At 33.3% G+C, this 20,198-nt stretch overlaps 3 protein-coding genes across 8 annotated transcripts; 1 reads left to right on the forward strand and 2 right to left on the reverse strand.

The window, feature by feature from the left end:
* Positions 1-1,138: 1,138 nt before the first annotated feature.
* On the reverse strand, positions 1,139-5,306 carry LOC111009472 (CHY-type/CTCHY-type/RING-type Zinc finger protein). Its single transcript, XM_022282559.2, has 13 exons — positions 5,167-5,306; positions 4,820-5,040; positions 4,611-4,698; positions 4,462-4,515; positions 4,323-4,355; positions 3,952-4,029; positions 3,768-3,811; positions 3,618-3,658; positions 2,463-2,545; positions 2,282-2,373; positions 2,114-2,183; positions 1,947-1,988; positions 1,139-1,612 (listed from the first exon to the last, which is right to left on the reverse strand). The coding sequence occupies exons 2-13, from the start codon at positions 4,867-4,869 to the stop codon at positions 1,487-1,489; spliced, it is 801 nt and encodes a 266-aa protein (XP_022138251.1). The 5' UTR covers positions 4,870-5,040; positions 5,167-5,306; the 3' UTR covers positions 1,139-1,486.
* Positions 5,307-8,418: 3,112 nt separating this feature from the next.
* LOC111009479 (uncharacterized) lies at positions 8,419-11,104 on the forward strand. Its single transcript, XM_088123632.1, has 3 exons — positions 8,419-9,934; positions 10,437-10,510; positions 10,925-11,104. Exons 1-3 carry the CDS (start codon positions 8,749-8,751, stop codon positions 10,976-10,978), a joined length of 1,314 nt encoding a protein of 437 aa, XP_087979758.1. The 5' UTR covers positions 8,419-8,748; the 3' UTR covers positions 10,979-11,104.
* A 3,171-nt stretch (positions 11,105-14,275) lies between these two features.
* Positions 14,276-19,067, reverse strand: LOC111009347 (lipase). Of its 6 annotated transcripts, none has more exons than XM_022282400.2 (11): positions 18,890-19,065; positions 18,538-18,615; positions 18,350-18,435; positions 17,830-17,895; positions 17,627-17,674; positions 17,465-17,532; positions 16,930-17,002; positions 15,984-16,145; positions 15,518-15,712; positions 14,916-15,004; positions 14,276-14,761 (listed from the first exon to the last, which is right to left on the reverse strand). In XM_022282400.2, the coding sequence occupies exons 2-11, from the start codon at positions 18,602-18,604 to the stop codon at positions 14,548-14,550; spliced, it is 1,068 nt and encodes a 355-aa protein (XP_022138092.1). In that variant the 5' UTR covers positions 18,605-18,615; positions 18,890-19,065; the 3' UTR covers positions 14,276-14,547. The 6 variants fall into 6 exon arrangements, with proteins under 6 accessions (XP_022138092.1, XP_022138093.1, XP_022138091.1 ...); XM_022282401.2 differs by having other exon boundaries at positions 18,538-18,605; positions 18,888-19,065; XM_022282399.2 differs by having other exon boundaries at positions 18,884-19,065.
* Between the last annotated feature and the right edge of the window lie 1,131 nt (positions 19,068-20,198).

The following is a 20,198-nucleotide window of genomic DNA, read 5'->3' on the forward strand; positions in this document are numbered from 1 at the left end:
GTTTTTAATAGTATTTTGACACCTCTCTACATGTAATCTGACATATAGCTAAATGATAATTGACATATACCTCCAACCAGATTGTGAATTTGAATCTCCTCCCCAACATGTTGTACTCAAAAAAGAAAAAAACGTATTTAAAATACATTGTCTGACGTCTCAAAAGTTAATTTGAATTTATGTTGTAATAAAAATATTCATTTCGTTTATACACTCTTAGACGTGTTACATTTTTGTCTCGTTCATAAACTCTTAGGCGTGTTACATTGTTGTCGTTGAACTTTCAATATGTCTATATTTACCCTCGAACTATGAAAAAATATTTATTATAGTCCTTATTTTTATTTTAACAAATTATTAACATAACTTTGAAAATGTATCCAACAACATAAACATATATTCAAACTACATACATTCAAATTTCGGGTGGCCAAATAATATAATCAATATCAAAATGATTAATTTTCATATGTTTTAGAGACTAAAATAAATGTGGCAAAAGTTAGAGACCAAAATGACTATTCTTGAAAACACATTTTAGATCAAAATTCAACAAACCAAAATAAAAAAATCCAAAATAGGATTTTAAAATAAAATAAAAAAAGTTCGAAGTATCTCACTAAAAAAATTTAGTTTATTTCGACAATTTATTGATAGAATAATTTTAAGAAATTCATTAGTAAGAAATAAGAATGGTAGTCAATGACTAGATTGAATATTTAATTAAAAAAAATTAAAATGTTATATAACTTTGTTTAATTTAAAATTTAGAGGATGAGAAACAAACATGTTGCCATAAAAAAAAAACAAGAAAGAAACAAAAAATAGTTACCAAAGATAATTCTACTTCCTTTTCTTCTTTTCTTTTCTTGATATCATCGAGTGTCTTAGACCAATTTACGTGTACTCCTACTAATCGCACGAAACACCCGTCCGATCCTACTACATTTAGTTGCTAAGAAAACTCGTAGAATGTCAAATTTAAGGAGACGACCACCATGGTTTGAATTTATTCTCTCTAAATGCAATTCTATTAAAAACTAAGAAACAAGAATCGAAAAAAAGAACATACCAAACGAGCCAGATACAATCAGTGCCACCTCTGAAAGTAAGCAAAAATCAGAAGAACAAACAGAGAGAGAAGGAACCAACTGTGTCTGAATTTCAATATATCTCTATAACCAGGAAGAATAAATAAAGGTATTCACTTTAAGTTGGTGTAATTTTATATGTAAAATATATGCATACAAATTCACTCACCCATGCATTTTTTCTTACCTGGGTCTTCTTTAAGACTCCACCAATTGAGGAAGAATAACCTGAAGTAACAGTTTCCCCAAAGATTCCACAGCTGAATTCCCATCTACCTCTGGAATCCACATATTAATGAAATGAAGATCATATAACTAATACACAAGCCCAACCAAACCCCCCATAGCACATCTCCTCTGAGATCCTGCCTCTTTTCGAGACGTGTGATCCACGATCACTGTGGGAGAACCGGTGGAGCAATGGCGCGGGTGTTGTATGATTGGCAGTGACAGCATTTCTGCCCGATTATGTGGAAGTACACTTCGGTCGTGTCGTTGCAATCATTACACAAAATCCATACCTGCAAAACATGACCATAAGTTTCCTCTTCTATCTTGATGGAAATTTTACGCTGTAGAAGTTCTGAGTACAAGGGAATGTGTATGGTAGCAGAGCGAAAGCAGAGGGATGTTCAAGAATTTTCCGGTGCACGGTATTTCAATAGAAAAAAATTAAGTGTTCGAAACAAACAGGCATTAGGAGTAAGTGAGAGATTGGATCAAGAAACATCGAATTGAGTCAGACGAATCTGTTCACTATCAAGGTCTCGAATGCTTTCCCTGAAACTAGCTTCATGTAATTAAAGCAATGCAGAATAGGAAAAATGGATAAAGATTGTAAACTATGGCAGAGACCTTTTTGTTACGATATTCCTCCGGCATGACTGTTGCTTCAATCTGAACAACAAAAGCAGAGAGAGTACTATAAGTAAAAATATGTTTAACAAAGGATAGTCTACGCATCAGTATACTCATATAACATGCTTGATTTCTCTTGATTGGTTGGAATTTTCTTTTGTTACCTCCTCGTCTAATCGTTTCCACGTTTTTGACATGTCGACAACCGACTTGGAGCATATCGGACAACAATATCTGGGTTAGGATGCAAATTCTCATTAGATATCCATGCATATATCATGTACCCTTACGGCTTTCAAACTAAAGAAACGAAGATGGGCGTTCCGACTTACTTATCGCGCTTTATCATCTCAAAGTAACATTCCCGATGCATTGTGTGTCCACATTTCATAACAGCAACATCTTTCAGCGAGTCGAAGAGGTACTGTTAAACACAGCATGGAGGTATGAGGATCTATAGAGAGCAATTCAGTTTTGAACTTTTGACAAAACGAGAGAAGGCTGGAAAAATACCTCATAGCATATTGGACAGTGGTGCTGCATAGAGTTCTCGATACATGAATGATTGTCACGCAAACCAACCGAGTAACACGACCCTTTAAAAAGGATAGAAGAAACATGATTAGCACAAATGATGAGAATCATTTCATTTTATGACCTCTTATACTTGGGAAACAGAAGAAAAAAAAGAGTTAATAGATGGTTTACTGAATTAGCGAAACCACCCTGTCCAAGTAGAAGGAAAAATTAAAGAGATTAAGGTCAAAGTAGAATCCCTAACCCGTATAGTATACCCCAATAATCAAAGACGGAAATAAAATTCGACACTTATTTTCAGGTAGAAGTATGTAAATCTGAGAATTAAACAGAATGAAGTTCATCCATAACCAGGAGAACAGCCTATTCATCCCATACAGCCATATTATCACTAATTATATTTGTCTAACCAGTAGAACTAACACGATCCACCCAAAAACACATACTAATCCTAGAAGGAGCCATGCCGACCACAGAACCCAACTCGCTACAGAGTCCACAGTCAAAATTTGTTGTGCGTATTGAGATTACTTTGCACCAGTAGACAAGAATATGGGCACAGGTTTGATGTCGAGCTTTTCTTAGCCTATTTTATGCTTGAAAGAAGATATTTTATATGTATTTAAAAAGTGTTTTCCTAATAATTCATATAGAGCTTGTTGGTCAAAGTTTTGAGAAGAAGTTTGACTATAAATTCCATAACTAGTCAGGGTCTGTAGTCGGCGCAGCTTGTTCTAGAACTAGTAGGTGTTTTGAGATAGGTCGTGTCACGAACAAATTAAGGTTCCTATGTCAGAAGCTCCACAAAGTCGACGTAAAAGAAAAATCAGGCAAACAAGTTCAAAGAAACGCTAAGATTATAAATACCCACTACTGGATCTAGCTCAAGTATTATTCTCAGAATATAGCTTTAAGCTTTCCGTGGAAAAAATGTAAGAATGATCAATGAAAAACTCATTCAAAAGAAGCCATTACCAACATATGATGTTCATACGTTAAAATATCAAGAAACATAATTTATACTACTAACTAGCAAAACAATAAACAATCTACATACAAGAAATTACATTTTATAAGAAAATCTACTGATATACTAAATAAAAAGCCATAACATAAGGTAAGAAGATTTACCACACTTCTTGCAATGAAAATAGTTCTCTCGTCCGCCAACCCTGTTTACACAAGATTGATCAACTTAAAAGCCTTGATTTGATAAACCCTTCAACTGATCAAAAAGGAGAAACTAGAAGATTTGACAAGATTTCCAAAATCCAAACTAACCTACAAATCCCGCAATCGTCACAATGGAACTGCCCCTTATCAATCTGCAGAGAAGAATGGAAATCATGAAGGAAAAGCAGGCTTTCAGACAATGAACAAACATAGAAGCACCAATTCTTACTTTGTTACTTCCAAGTAAACACATAGCTAATAAAAAAAAAGAAACAAAAATCATAATATTTACATCATCGTCGTAGAATTTGCATATTTCACAGAAGTACTCCCCCATATTGACACCACAATTCGTACAAACTCGAGCAACCTGCAAACAGTGGTAAATAGTAATAAAAAACCAAGAGTCGTAAAATATGAAAAAAAATAAAAATTTGGCCTCCGCACCCGTAAGCACTCTTACTGACATGGCTTATTCTTAGTGGATTAAAAAGATTATTAGAATCTACTTATTTCTTAAATCTAAAATAAGTAGACCACTGCAAATAAACCACATCATGTCCGTCCTACTTACGGGTATGGTGTGGAGGCAAGTAGTCTTAATTAATTATAGAAGATCAAAACTCAAAATGCTATGATATGACAGAAATAATATTTACATACTGGCTGCTCCGTGTCACAAACCGCACAGACGACCTGATTCAGGTTTGGGAAAAGATATCAAATCGACTGCAATTGAATACTTTTACATACAAGAGTAAAAACTCAGTGGAAGGAATGAGATGAAGATAGAAAATCATACTTGTTTAACGTCGAATCGATCTAGTTCATGACGTTCAAAGGGTCTCATCACACTCTAATGCATCAACAAAAGAGAATAGAATATATAAGTTTCCGATGTAACAGTAACTACGAGAAAGTCAAGGATATCAATCAACGGCAAGAACAGACCGTAGCTTCGTTATGACAATGGCGACAGGGGTAGATCTCGTTGCAGCAGGGGGCTCTAATCTTACATCTCCTGCGGTAATGCTTGCATCTAATAAAAACCCACAAATTAGAAACTGAACACCACATCGAAAAATCCAAGTTCAGAATCCTTCAAGTAGAGGGTCAAATGAAAGAAAAAGCAAAAGGGGCAATGAAAAAACTGGCTTTACCCATAGCCCATCTTCCCAAAATCAAGGCGATCATCAGCTGAGATTTCCATGAGCAAGCGGAAAGCTCAGGTGGAGAGGGAAGGCAGGCGACGGAAGAGCTTCTTAAAAGGGAAAGAAGAGTTGTTGGGTTGCTTTTGTTTTAATATCTCCCAAAGAGGAAACGTCAACAATGGAAACCCCAAATTTATATCCACCTTCTGCATCTCGATCTGCAAATTTTCCTGTATAAAATATTAACAAGATAAAGTGATGCAATAAATTATATTATATCTTAAGACAGGCCCACTTGAAGAGAGAGAGAGAGAGAGAGAGAATCCAGTAAAGGATAAGGTGGGACGAAAGCTGACATGGGAAGGCGGAAAGGGCAGGCGCCGACATTTTAGCGAATGGGAAATTCAATAGAGGAATTGAAGAACTGGGAAGCCAGGAAACTGATTGGGGCATTTTAACAAACACTTTGAAGGCAGCGAGGATTCCAAAACTGATTGGGGCGTTTTAACAAACGCTTTGAAGGCAGCGAGGATTCCAAAACTGCTTCCATCACTTTTTTCTTTTTGTTTTTTGGAGAAAGAAATTTCTTCGTTCTTCCCTCGCTTGATGGAGAAGAGAAATGCAGTTGAATCCCAACGACATTCGTTTCAATAATTTTGTAAGCCATTTCCGTACGAAAATAATCTTCAATTCTATTTTTCCTCTCAGCCTCAAAACATTCGCTTCTCATTTCTAGATTCTAATGCGCTCCAAAAACAAATTTCTGTTTGTCGAAAAAAGAAAAAAAAAAAAGAACAAAAAATTTTGGTTTCTTTTGATCACTTCAAAATATATATCATCAATATTAAAGATTCAGAATCTTTTCCCCTACATCGATCGAACTAAAAAAAATCATATTTTAATTCCTCACACTTTTTCTTTTTATTCTTTTTTCTTTATATTTTTAAATGTTGTGCTTTATTCAAATAATTTTATACATTGTATAAACTATATTTTTTTGGATGAAATCTAATCATTGAAAAAATAAAGGAAATATTGGGTTTTCGAAGTGCAAATGACACCGGCCTAGAGTAATAAAAGAGCTCATATACTCGATTAACAGAAATCGATGGATGAACGATCCATAATTACTAATAGAGTTTATCTCTGTATTTAATTATAAGCGTTAACGTGTGGAACTCGTTCAACAGTCATTAAATACAACCACGAAGTTCTAAGCTTGAGATCAGTGGTTGTGGGTGAGAATTTAAGAGCGACTCTAATCGATACCTCAACTCAACTATTACTGAAGCTAGAGTCCGAGTCAGGTTCCAAAGTATGATTCATCGACCTTGAGACATAAAATATTATACTTAGGATCTTAATAATCTCTTTTCCTACGACATGTAAAGTTACTCGATGCGTTTAATAAATTCAACTGGTCTAATTTTTTCCAAATTATTTCGTTTGAGATTAAATAATAGTTCACTCGAACCAATATTTCGTTGAACTGATAAAGTCAAAACATAAACAAGCTTAATGGATATTTATTTGTTGGGTTGAATTGAAGGATCCAAATCAAGAGATTAATGGAGAACAAGTTTAAATTTTATCTTCATTTCTAATTCATTTAATATAATGAAATATCATTTTCATTATCCTAATCTGATATGAAAAGCAAAAGAAAATGGGTTGGAATGGAAGGGGCCCACATAGCAACATTATTGCCAACATTGTGACAAATTATAAAATTCGATTGTTTTCTTCCTTTTTCTATTTCTTCTTTTTTATAGATATTTATTATAGACATTCTGACATGTTTTTGACATAGATATCTTAAATAGTTGAGACAGACTCATGTTCACGCCTATTTGAATTAGTTATTTAAAAGTATAATTTCTTTTATATCAAATATGTATCGTTATTTATTTTTCAATTTTTTTAGAATATGGCAAATTTTCACTCTTTCAAAACTTTACTTGATAATCTCATAAATGATTTGAAATTTATTAAACAAGAAATATGAATTAAAAAAATTTAAAAACCATCAACTTCAACATAGTTTACTTAAAAGACATACATTTAGTCTAGTGTTTAAATATTTACCTCACATGTTGAATTAAAAAAAAAAGATAAAACCCATTTTATTAGCAAAATTTTAAAAGCAATAGTTAAATTAAAAAAAATCCCGCATAAAATGTGGAAATTGATATTATGATCAAATAATTTTTTATCCGAAGGAAAAAAAAATGTCGTGGTATATACATGAATGAAACATACGTATTTTTCAATTTGGTTCCTAATATTTTCAACGTGTACGTTGCCAAAATTTTGAATCAAATCTTCATTCAACGATATCATTGAAATTGATAACCATAATAGCTAAGATTTAAAAGTACCCTAAAACAATACTTTACCCGGTGGGGTTTTTAGTTTGAAACTTTGGATATGTATAGTCAACTTGTAAATCTAAATAGAATTAAGATTATAATTAAGATAAAAAAAATATTAGTTAATTTATAACGAAAAGAGATTCAAACCTACCACTTTTAAATAAATCGATATTATCCCACCACTGGAGCTTTGTTAGTGTAACGTCAAATTACTGTTATTCAATTCCAATTATAAATTCAATAAAATAAATTTTGAAACATAGGGAATATCGAAAACGAAAACTTCAAAAGTTTAGTCTCTAACTCTCATAGTTTTTGTTTATTTGGATAAAGATTCTAATAAATTCTTCAACTTCTAAAGTTGTATTTGTTTAGTTCCTTAAACTTTAAAAAGTTTATAAAGGTTTTAAACTTTTAGATTGGCATGCAGCTAACTTCGTCAATTTAAAGCTACATCACGACCTGTATTATTTAAAAATTATTGGACGAGTTGATTTTGGATAGGTCTAAGCATCATATCGCAAGCAGTAAATTGAACTAATAGCAAGAACTTGATTGACATAAAATTAAACTAAATAAACAAAATATTGCAAGTTAAAAAATCAATCAGAAATCTTTTTTTTTAATACTTGGAACTAATTCAACTAACTTAAAAAATAGAGATTAAACTTATAATATAACCCATTAAAAAAATGTAAATATTATTTTGGTCACTGTACTTTTAATTTTGGTTCATTTTCAACTTTGTTCCATAACACGTTCAAAATGTTTATTTTGGTTATATACTTCCAATTTTTGTTCATTTTAATCTTCGTGCTTTCAAAACGTTCGCTTTAGTTATTGTACTTTTAAAAGTGACAATTTTAATCCTTATCTACAAAATTTTAATACAATAAAATTACTTAATATGAATTTATTAATACATTTCAAAAAATTTATGAAGTGAAGTGTTTTGAAATATAAATGAAATGAAAAAATAAACGAAGCGACGAAAATTGTCACTTTATCAAAAGTATAGTAACTCAAATAAATATTTCGAAAAAAGTAGAAGGACAAACATGTAAAAAAGTTAAAAGTAAAATTTTATAAATATAGAAACAAAAATGAACTCGAGGTAAACTTGACAGAAGAAAAAAAAAAGGTGTGAAAAGTGAAGTATTAGTCTGTGATATATTTAGATTTAAAGAAAATATTAGTTTAATTATTTTCTGGCTCATGAAATGTCTTTTCCAACTTGAAAGTAAGTTGTAACGAACGTTCCAACAGTTGGGGAGCTGCAAATCCTCCATTTTCGACCTTTAAACCAGCGACAAAGCCGGGCCGCTAATGGCCATGGGAACCTCTAATCCAGCCATAGAATTCATATTTCCAACGCAATATAACAACCGAAACAAACAAGAAATCAAGAAGAACAGAAACTAACCTTTCGGCTTCCTTCTTCGCTGTCGCATCTCGATCGATCTCTCCCTGCGGATTCATAAAGGGGGAGAGATCTGATTTCTCCTTCAATCCTCCCTCGTCCGCAACCTGTTCGATCAATTGCCTCAACCACAATCGCCTCCAACAATGGGCTGCGGAGAGTCTAAGCTTGCTGTGGCTACGGCCGATGGCGTCCTTCGCCGCAAGAAATCCAGTGCCGCTGGCTCCAAGAGCGCCCGCAAGGCCGCGGAAGCGGCTGTTGTTGCTGCGGCGGCGGCGAACGGATCGAAGCGTGGGGATGCGGCTGTGGCTGATTTGAAGGTTGAATCCGAGAACAATACAGAGCCACGAGAAGTAAAGAATGGCGATGGCGCTGTGAAGATCGAATCTGAGAACAAAATAGAGCAGCCAGAAGAAAAGAAAAGCGATTGCGCTGTGAAGGTTGAATCTGAGGACAAACCGGAGCCGCGAGAAGAAAAGAAAAGCGATTGCCCTGTGAAGGTTGAATCTGAGAACAAAGCGGAGCAGCGAGAAATAAAGATAAGCGATTGCCCTGTGAAGGCTGAATCTGAGAACAAAACAGAGCAGCGAGAAGAAAAGAAAAGCGATTGCACTGTTAAGATTGAACCTGAGAAAAAAATAGAGCAGCGAGAAGAAAAGAAAAGCGATTGCCCTGTGAAGATTGAACCTGAGAAAAAAACAGAGCAGCAAGAAGAAAAGAAAATCGATTGCCCTGTGAAGGCTGAATCTGAGAACAAAACGGAGCCGCGAGAAGAAAAGAAAAGCGATTGCCCTGTGAAGTGTGAATCTGAGAACAAAACGGAGCCGCGAGAAGAAAAGAAAAGCGCAGTGAAGTTTGAATCTGAGATCAAAACAGAGAAACAAGAGGAAAAGAAAAGCGAATGCGCAGTGAAGTTTGAATCTGAGATCAAAACAGAGCAACGAGAAGAGAAGAAAAGCGATGGCGTTGTGGCTGAGGTCCAAAATGTGCCGACGGAGGGAGCGAAAACAGAGGAGAGAAAAGAGAAAGAGGTCGCCAACGACGGCGAGAAGAAGGTCGCCGGCGACGGTGAGAAGAAGGATGGCAACAATGGCGGTATGGTCGACCAAGGAATTAAACCTGTTGAGGAAAAACAATCAAGCGGCGAAACCAAAGCAGAGAAGGAGAAGGATGGACAGATAATCAAACCTGTTGAGGCAAAGCAGTTGGCCGGAGAAGCGACGGCGGAGAAGGTGAAGGAGGGCGGCGCAAACGGCGGCGGTGCCGAACAGGGAATCAAACCTGTGGGGGCAAAGCAGGTGGCCCAAGAACAAAAACCAGAGAAGGAAAATGGTCAGTAAAGAATTTTGACACAAAACAAAATTGTTCCTAATTTCTTTTTCTACAAATTGCTTTTAGAAATTATTTTGGCTAAATCAACATTTTAGTCCAAATTTAACTCTTATAATTAAAAAAAAAAAAAAAAATTCAATCCCTATAATTTCATTTTCTTAAATCTTCTAAAACATTCTTTATACCACTCAAAGTGGATAGTTCATTTGAAAAAATAAATAGCAAAAACTAAATTGAAAATTTTTAAATCCTAATTTTTATTTTTTAATTTTCAATTTTTTTAGGGAGATCTTTAAAAAAATCTTATTCACTTGCTATATTCAAATTGACTAATGCCAAATACATTCGATACTTTAGTATTTATAATAATAGCCAATTTGATGACGATAATATAATGATACCAACAACTTGTTTTATTTCAACAAAGAATTTCTAGATTCAAAGTTTTCCTTGTAACTAAAAAAATTTGATATCTTATTTTGAATTTTCTAATGTAAAACAGGAGAGGCAGTGAAATTGAAGGAAGAAAAGCAAGCCAAGAAAGAAGAGGCAGCTCCAAAGCTTGAAGAAACCAAGGTTTGCTAATTAATCATCTCTTCAAACTCTAATCTTTTATAACATTCATAAAAATTACTTGTAAATGTTAGATATCATTGGCCACATTAAGATCATTATTGGAAAAAAAAAAACCCAACAAATCTGAAAAGGAAAAACTTTATTTATAGAAAGGCACTGCTTCAAATTTTCTTAGAGACGGACAAAATTTTATAAATTTGGTGTTTTCTAAACGATATCTAAGGAAAAACTTTATTTATAGAAAGGCACTGCTTCAAATTTTCTTAGAGACGGACAAAATTTTATAAATTTGGTGTTTTCTAAACGATATCTAACATTGTGTTTGGAGATATAAGTTTACGATCTTTACAAGGATCACTCGAAGAAGTTCTATAAATTCTGTCCGACTTAACTTTATTGGGCCTTTTTATGCAGGAAAATGCAGCTGATTTGCCAGTGAAGAGTTCAACACCAGAGGAAAAGAAATAGGAATAGAGGACTATACACTTGAATACTAACTATTATGCCGATGAATGATTTTAAGGCCAAATCAAAAGATGGTTGGAAATATAGATAATATTATTTTATATAAATATATAAATCACTTATCCACTATATTTAATGTTGATCTTCATTTTTATTGTCTAAATAAGAGTTCCTAATCAATTAAGATGATGATTCAAATCGACTCAAATTGAGAGACTTTTAATTAATTAATTTTAATCTCTTTTAATATTTTTTTAATCAAAGTTTACTTGATGATGTGACTAAATTATAAAATAAAAAAAATGCAACTACTGTAATTTAAAACTGACCATATTATTCAGGTGAGAATGGAGAATGTGTTTACTGTTTTCATATTGATTGTGTACTTTGATTCATTCAAACTTGGCATTGGGTTAGTCCATGGTACATTTTCCATGTATCTATGGATTTGAAATCGACGTGAGAGGTAAATCGACATTTTTATCTTATGATAAAAAAATCAACAAAATCTAAAAAATATCAACAAAATGTCACTATTATATACCTAATATTTAATATTAATCATTTAAAACTTATTTAGAATTAGAAAAATATTTACCTATTAATTTAAATATTTTTTACGATTTTTCAGTTTCTTTATTTTTTACAATATTCATCAACATTTTATCGATATTTCCATGAAATTGAGAGCTCGATATTTCCATGGACATCAACATTTAAAACCTTGGTAGCCTTTTTGGATTCCTTTATTATTAAAAAATAATAATAATAACTAACTAACAAGTAACAACATCATCTACCGGGTGGAAAAAAAAAGTTAAATTATATCAAATGTCTCGGAACTTTGGGGTTGGTTTCAATTATACCTTAATATCGTTTTAAGAGTTTCAATTCTACCCTCAATCTTTAAAGTTGTTTTTAAAAATATCGTTCGGTAACCTATTTAGTTAAAAAAGAAACTAACATGTGATGCGGCAGTGAGTTGCAAAAAGTAAAGTCCATGGAGTCGTAAGTAGTTCCAATTATGTTCTTAAACTTTGAAATAGTTTCAATTATGCCTCTATTATTTCAAAATTTTTATTTCAACCTTGAATCTTTAAGATAGTTTCAACACCGTCATTCCACTCACTTCGACATTAAAAGGAAGACTGAAAATATATGTGATGTGTCTATGAATGGTAAAAATAAAAGTTACACATGGGCACAAATGTTGGTCGGACGAATCCTGAAAGATTATCTCAGTTCGGATTATTCTATGCAACTCGGAAACATGAAGTTGGAATCGGGCCTACCCGTCTGTCGCTAGGTCCGAGAATGGCGCAAGGCGAGGGCGCCGCATTCCAAATGGTGCCCATTTTGCCATTTGAGAGAAGCAGAGAAATCATGAACATGTACAAACAAAAAACCACATATTGATAAAGTTGAAGAAGTGTATATTTTAGAGAGAAATCTTTGTGAGATTAATACATTTTTGAGATAAAAATTGAGGATGAGTGAGGTTCGTGAAAAGTAATTCGTGTCCCTAAGTTTAACCCTTCATTATTTGCTTATCCCTTGAAAAATTTTATTTCCTCCCAAATCTTTGGATCATGAGCGGAAGAACAGTTGTTTCCACTCAAATGACAGTCATTTTCTTAATATGATTAGAATCTTTCCACTGCATCAAATTTTCGTCTTCATTTCAACGATTGTTAATAAAAAGAATTTGTTTAAAGCGAAGGATTAAAATGAGACTTTTTGAACTACAAGATATATATCATTTAAACTCAACTCAAAATTCCCGGGCATAATTAAAACCACATATGTACCGCTATATCACATTTCAATTTTTTTAATAGAAAAGATGACAAAATGATACTTTTGAAACATTTTTTTTGTAGATTAGAGGTAGATTCGAAAATTTTGAAATAATACAAAAAAATATTGTACTCCATACGTAAAACGAAAATACTTTTATTTTATTTTTTTGAAATAGAAAATACCTTTATTTAGAAAGAGATGATCCTAAATCATGTCTCCCTCCATAAAAACTCGTCTCTTTTATGGATTATTAATTTTCTTAAAAATTAACCTAGTCAGACAAATTTTTTCTGAAATTAGATTTTCAGAACAAGCAATTATTAGAATGAAAATTTTGCTCCATTTATTATCTAATATTTGGAGCGGGTTAATTGAAATATACTCCAATTAAGAGGTTGTGAGTTCGATTTCCCACTCTACATGTTATACTAAAAAAAATAAAAAAAATTTGGAGTCATTTTAATTTGTAATGAATTTCAAATCGATTTCCTTTTTCTCATCCTTTAAAATAAAATGATTCCAAATCCTACTTTCTCATTTAAAAAAAAAAATTATCTGTGCACAACACTAAAAAAAAAACAATGTTTCATTTACAATGATCATATCTTAATTTTAAGATTGAAAGAATTCCTTTCACATCTTTTCACGTTAATTTCAAACCAATGTTAAGCTTAAAGAGACTATCAGACTCAAAGATTGATTTCTAATAAAAAAAATAAAAAAAATCAAACCAATCGTCCAAAATAATCATTCGGCCGCTCAACTATTCCAACCGTAACCATTTATCACTCCGACCATCCACTTTTTTTTTATTTTTTTTATTTTAGGTACGCTCTAAAAGAAAAGTCAAGGAGTTGCTTGCATTCTAGAAGCGGTAGCTTCCCGCCTCTTCATTCCTATTGCCCCCTTCGACGAGAAGTTCCCTTCCTTTTTCAAAAATGTCAATGGGTCTGCCTCAGCAAAGGTACAAAATGGAGCTGCCCGCTGTTTGGCTGACCTCCCATGCAGGTTGACCCAAAAGTCAAGAAAGAAGGAATGGAATCATTGGAAAGTCGTCTTTGCCCAAGTGTGAACTGCGGACGACTGACTTTGGAAGCGAAACACGAACCTATTTCTGTTATCTTGAATGAAGTGTTTTCCTTCCTCCTATTATTAAGGTTATTTCAAATTTAACATGTATGGTTAGCACCTAAGTATTGTTCTGAATTAGGTAACTCATCTTTGTGCTAACCACCCATAGAAATTTGATAAAATTTTTATTTTCTTGAAAAACATAAAAATATCTAATTTTCTACCTTCTCTTCCTATTTGCAAGCAAAAAATAAGTGATGATCGGTAAGTACTTAAAAGTATTTTTCATTGTATAAGCATATAAAACGAACCTGGGGCTTTCAGACCCATGCCCGTCCCCATCCTGTAGATCCCTCGTACTAAAGACCACCGAAATCATTGAAAATTTCTGCCATTCCCTGCATTATAATTCAAAGCAAAAACAACAAATAATAATAATAATGCATGAACGCATTAATATTTCATTTATGTTGTTCTAATTTTCTTCTATCCATATATTATTTTAAAGACCAACCATTTTCAGTGTAACACATGATTCGATCAATCTATACGTTTTCCCATATGTACAAATAAACAACTTGGTTATTTACAAGGTTTCATAACGAATTACCAGCCAAAACGCCACAATGATTTACCAGTCATTACCCAATTTGTCTACAGCTATTCCGTCCTGAGACTCGAACGTCGTCTTCTTTAAGCTATCATGCTGATTCGCCATGGAGTACTGATTGTTGATTCAATATGAGAGCAGGAATTTCAGGATCCTTGGAGAAAACTCTGTTTCCTTTCAGATCAGTTGTTCCAAATGCCGCCAGAAGAGGATTCATTACAAATCTACATGATCTCCATGCTGGACTATTTAACTCGATACCGTAGTACACCAAATGATCTGAAACACTCTTGCCAGAGACAGACCTGCATCAATTTGGCAATATATTTTATTTTATGCAAGATTACTAAAACGAGATATATTGCGACTTGAAATTCATGTCTCACAAACAAATTCCAGAATCGAATGCATAGATGAGCAACATCTCTCATCACATCGGATCAACAAGGGAAGAGTTACCTGCTACAAGATGGGTCTTCACCAGAATCATCACAAACCTTTTCAACTCGATAAACCAAACTTCCGAATCCGATATCATAAAGCCACACCTGCAGATTATAGGAACTCTTGAGTTACCAAAAAGGCTCTAGTTTAGCGGAGAAATATGTAATGCTTCTGCTATTTGGGTCTAAAATGTGTACACAACTTCAAGGGTTACTGGAATTGGATATTGAACAAGTACAGTTTTGCAGAGCCTAAAGAAGCATATGAGTTCTTTTCTCCTAGACGATTGTAACAAAATATTTAGAGTCAGATTTCTGTGGAGATGGACAATGACGGTGCCACTTCTCTTCATCTTTAACCATTTAAAAATGTCTCTTGGAAATACATTTTTATTTTTACAACCTCGTTTAAGAGTTTAAAAGTCGGATACCTTGCTTCTATGTTATTTTATAACTCTCTTTTAAGATAGATTAATATGGTTGTGATTGCAAAAGAAAAGGAACTGCTAAAAGAGGAGTTTGCTTATTACGCAACTCAGGGCAGGCAAATGCTCCTATCAAGTCCACATTATCACACCTATGTAGCTCTGTATAGTTCAAAGTGTCAATGAAACATACCTCTCTTGGGAAGTGGTGATAAGTCTTTCTAGGTAAATAAGAATAAAACGGAGGCAAATGGGGAACGATATCATGTTCATGTGTAACTCGGAATGTATTTGGCACTATATTGCTATAGAAAGATGCAAATACTGAATTGCCGATACGAGGTTGTCCAAATGTCATAACCTGGACATTCTGGGCTTTGTAGTTAACCTGAAATGAGTAAAAAACCCTCAGCATCTTCATCTAATCGATTAAACAAGAGGATCTAAATTATGACCTAAAGTAAAAAATTCATATCATCCTAAGGTACCACAATATTAGAAACAAGAATGTTCAAGCACTGTCTGGGCAAGACTGCCAAAGAACAGACAAAGGACAAGGTGTCCCTTCTCCCAGAGACTTTTGGTCATCGTATCTTTCAGAAAAATCATGGCAACAATTATCACAGTTATCAAGCAAGCACGAATCTAACATCACTTACAGCAAGATCGAGCCCACAAAATGCTGCCATTGCCCCTCCCATTGAATGTCCAGTCACCATGATGTCAAGGTTCCCATAGAATTTCCTGGCTCTTTCAACAGCACGTAATATCCCAGGGCGTATTGTTGTATTGTGATAAGCATAATAAAACCCATGGTGCACCTGAGGTAACACGAGAACTGAAGTTATTGCTTCTCTCTCTGACTGCTCAAGCAATAAAAAAACATTAGTGTATAACCTCGACTTTTAGAAGAAATAACAGGATAAAGGATGTCTTCAAGGACTGAGGTCGATATCTTACTTGAGTATTGTTATTAAAAGAACTGAATTCTATTTAGTAAATCTATAAATTAATAAGCATCAAATAAAAACTAAAAAAAAAAAAACAGGATATAAATAGAAGGCTAATAAAAAAAACTAAAAATTGATGAAAAGCTGCACGGGAGGAAATTCTATAAACCAAGAACTCAACTTTTAAACTCCTCACAACTGCTAGTTAGTTACTCCTAATCATGAATTTTATATTTCTTTCTAAGTTCAAAATTTTTGAAGTTCAATTAGGTCCTCACACCTTTTTATAAGACTTCAAAGAGATTGCATGTCTTGCAACTATATTCTCTCTAATTTGTTGTGTTTTCAAACTCTAACCTAAGATCATCTCCCCAATACTCTAAGTGCTGGCTTAATCCTCCAATATGATATAAAAATAAAAATCGTGTAACAGTAAAATCTTGAGGATTTAACAAGCACTAGAAGTAACTTCACCAAACTAGAGAGAATAGAGTTGGAAGACCTACAATCTCTTCAAAGCCTTATAAACAGAACTAAAAACCTAATTAAGCTTCTAAAATATTCAATTTAGATAGGGATTAAATTCAGGAATAGGACTAACTTTACCTCTAGCATATTCTAAGAACAGATAACAGAGACTCGACACAATACACACCATTGCGTCTGGCATTCCAGGGTACATCAGGTCAAGCTGCTTCCAGTATAGGTCTTCAACCCAGTTCTGTATGCTGTATAAGTTTATGTATAGATCAGACTATCATCAAGCCCAAAATAAATATGGTTTTCTAAATCTATTCGAAGTCCACAGATGATATTGGTTATTAATTTCATTAAATAGAAAGCATGGACTAAGTTACATAAATCGTAATACCAGTGGCTTGGTTTCCATGTAAAGTTATTTATGGTTAATTAATAGTTTGCACGTTTAAAATGGAAATTCTATTATATACTTGCAAAGTATCATCATAAACCACAAATACAACATCTCTGTGGACCATGCTCGGCCATACATTCTTTAGCTAGGATTTTTTTCCCAATTAATCCATTTATTCAATTCATCTACTTTTCTCTAGCTGCAAAATGAAGAAGTCCGACATCGCCCACATGATAAAGCTATTTGTCCGACATTGAAGGCTAAATCAATTATTTCGATGAAATTTTGCAGAGTGATAAACCACTGTATCAATTACCTGTTTTCTTGAGTTCCTCTAAAAGCAATAACAACAGCATTAAGACTATTTGATACTCCAACATATGACTGCAGTAAATAAGAAATTGATGTCAAAACAGAGAATAATAAATTGCAACCAAACTTAATTGGTATATGCTCCCAGAACCACGATGAAATATACCTGTAAGCAGTGCTGGACATCAACAATCAGTTCTATAACTTCAAACCCCTGTCTCCATTGAAAATCAGCATCAGTGCCAACTATTTTGGCTAAAAGAAAACTAACAGTGTCAAATAGTTCAATACACATAGAACTTAAATATCAAAGATTTAAATTTCTAGCATTTGTTCACACCAAGTTGAAACCATTATATTCCCAAGTACCTTTGTCGGGCCATCACATCTTGAACATGTCCAAGTAAACAGTTCTGTTAAATCAGATATGTATGCCTGCAAAGAGTGGCAAATTTTCTTATGCAACAACTAAAGTTTACAACGTTGATTGACACTTTAGGAGATTGAAGTGATCTAAAACCAAAAAATCACAAGGACCTTGAATCAAAACTCAGCTTCCCACATCAAAACCAAGGTCCATTAGACAGTTGTATGTGGAAATTTCAATTTTTTCAAGAACGAAATGCGAAAGGAAGTTCATAAGCAGTAGGTCTACAAGATTACAGAAACTACCACTGCCCGTAACTTCAATTACTAGCATTACTAGAAAACGCCTCTATTGGTGGATTATCCTATGATTCCTATTAAACTGGACAAAGCAGCAAAAGAATTCTCACTCCCCGGAGCATCTTTAACCCAAAATGCTCAATTCAAGAGAAAGACGTGACAATGAGTAGCACGAAAAATCTAGAACACGAGAGCCACCAGCCATTTAAATACATAAACGTACCGCAGAAGCAAATTTCACCAAGATTTGGGCAAGAGTATGGTTGTAGGAAATAGTATCACCGCTGTGCTTGTGGTTTATTCTGACCTCTGAATTTGAGAAGTTCAAATACAGCATTAGAGGAGCTCGAAATTTCACCACTGTGCTAATTAAAACAACAAGGAACAATGGAAAAAAGTTGAACGTATTACCCCTTCCGACTGAAAAAGCGATCAGGCAAGCAAAAATCGCCACCGTCAACCATCTCTGCCGCTCCATACTGCAGGAAACTAAAAAAGCAGAATAAAAAAATTATATAAAAAAAAAAACACGTAAAGACAATGCAAGCCGATTAAAATGACGCTTGTAAATCATTCTAACACCGAGGAAGGGGAATCCGACTCGTCAAATCGAAGCAATCAATTTCAATTCAGAAAATCGAAATCATATTCCAGGAGCAGACAAATTGATAGAAACCAAAAACATTTATATATATATATATATATATATATATATATATAAGACGATAAAACTGAACGAACTTGGAAAAGAAGAAACCAGCACAGCGATTCGGTAGCTCCGCCGTTGATCGGAAGGTTCAGCTATCGGCGCCGGCACCAGCTTCAATCTAGGAATGAGAAACGCCGCGTTTGGAAGCACCTAAGCGTGTACAATCAGTGCTTGCCGATGAAGGAAATTTTCTTCAACAAACGGAGGCCCGACGGAAAACTACTATGTAAACCCGGTGATTTACGTAAAGTTGGGTTATTGTTCAGAAAACCAAAAATGCCCTAATTTTCGCTTTTATTTACGTGATTGCCATCAAGTTTGAGCCAGCGTCAAGGATGCGCTCCCGGATTTAAAAAAAAAAAAAAAAGATAAATTGCAAAATATGCAAATTATAACTGAGTTAGTTTATATTAGCAATAATCCCTCAAATGTGATAATTACGCTCATAAATTTTTAATGATAAAAATTAAACTCTCAAATCAAATTTTAAATGGTTAGAAATTAAATCGTTAATCCTAGTTAAATATTATATTTTGCTTTAGTTCGAATATGAAGAGCAATTTGAATTTATCATCTTTACCCCTAGTTAAATTATTTATTTCCTTTTGTTTTTTTATGGATGTGATCATGTCGTACTATAATTTTTAAAAGTTTGAATGGGGTGATGTGTACTTTATTGGTCCTTAAATTTGCTCAATTTTGTAAGGTTTGTACTCGCGAATTTAAATATTACTTAAATAGTTAAGACATTGATAAAATTTTAAAAAGTTGAAGATTAGAATTCTCATCTTTAGTGTGAACTAAAAAAATATTTAATTTTATTCTATCCAAGTGACTGCTCGTTAAATTTGGTATTGCATCTATATTCTATTAGCGAGGACTAAATTTTAACAATAAGAATCGAATTATTATTATTTTTTTAAGTTCGACGGAATGGTACATCTTTTCAAAAAATAAAAAATTGGTAATCAGCCAAAATTGGAGATTACTAATATTTTAACAGTGAATTTATCTAGCAAAACTTTTTAAAATTGAAATACTGAGAGTAGAAAAATTTAAGACTAAAAACATATTATTTTGACAAAATCTGTGTAAATAAATTGTAATTTATAATTATTTTATTTTTTAAAAGTTGTGATATTACGTACGATAACCCCTTAAAAATAGAAAAGCATTTTGTTTTTTCAACCATAAAAATAGCTTAGAAGAATAAATTTTAATTTTTTTTTCTCTTCCATCTCAATTAATATTCAATTTTATTTTTAGCTATCTATAAAATACTTTTGAGTAATTAAATATTTAACGACATTTTAATCTAAGTTAATCTCTTTCCATAGACACAATAAACTTTAATCGCCTGAAA

Source organism: Momordica charantia (genome assembly GCF_013281855.1).
Source record: "Momordica charantia cultivar OHB3-1 chromosome 5 unlocalized genomic scaffold, Mcharantia_2.0 BLBB01000005.1, whole genome shotgun sequence".
Lineage (NCBI taxonomy): Eukaryota > Viridiplantae > Streptophyta > Magnoliopsida > Cucurbitales > Cucurbitaceae > Momordica > Momordica charantia.

What these genes read in the sequence shown, in the direction of transcription:
- LOC111009472 (XM_022282559.2), bottom strand. Translation starts at nt 4,869, where the DNA reads ATGGAAATCTCAGCTGATGATCGCCTTGATTTTGGGAAGATGGGCTAT. An exon ending in TTTGGGAAGATGGGCTATGG is followed by an intron (nt 4,699 to 4,819) that starts GTAAAGCCAGTT and finishes GGTTTTTATTAG; the next exon opens with ATGCAAGCATTACCGCAGGA. An exon ending in GCAAATTCTACGACGATGAT is followed by an intron (nt 3,812 to 3,951) that starts GTAAATATTATG and finishes TCTTCTCTGCAG; the next exon opens with ATTGATAAGGGGCAGTTCCA.
- LOC111009479 (XM_088123632.1), top strand. Translation starts at nt 8,749, where the DNA reads ATGGGCTGCGGAGAGTCTAAGCTTGCTGTGGCTACGGCCGATGGCGTC. An exon ending in AAAACCAGAGAAGGAAAATG is followed by an intron (nt 9,935 to 10,436) that starts GTCAGTAAAGAA and finishes AATGTAAAACAG; the next exon opens with GAGAGGCAGTGAAATTGAAG. An exon ending in CAAAGCTTGAAGAAACCAAG is followed by an intron (nt 10,511 to 10,924) that starts GTTTGCTAATTA and finishes CTTTTTATGCAG; the next exon opens with GAAAATGCAGCTGATTTGCC.
- LOC111009347 (XM_022282400.2), bottom strand. Translation starts at nt 18,604, where the DNA reads ATGGAGCGGCAGAGATGGTTGACGGTGGCGATTTTTGCTTGCCTGATC. An exon ending in TGGTGAAATTTGCTTCTGCG is followed by an intron (nt 17,896 to 18,349) that starts GTACGTTTATGT and finishes CACTCTTTGCAG; the next exon opens with GCATACATATCTGATTTAAC. An exon ending in CTGGAATGCCAGACGCAATG is followed by an intron (nt 16,146 to 16,929) that starts GTGTGTATTGTG and finishes GTGTTACCTCAG; the next exon opens with GTGCACCATGGGTTTTATTA.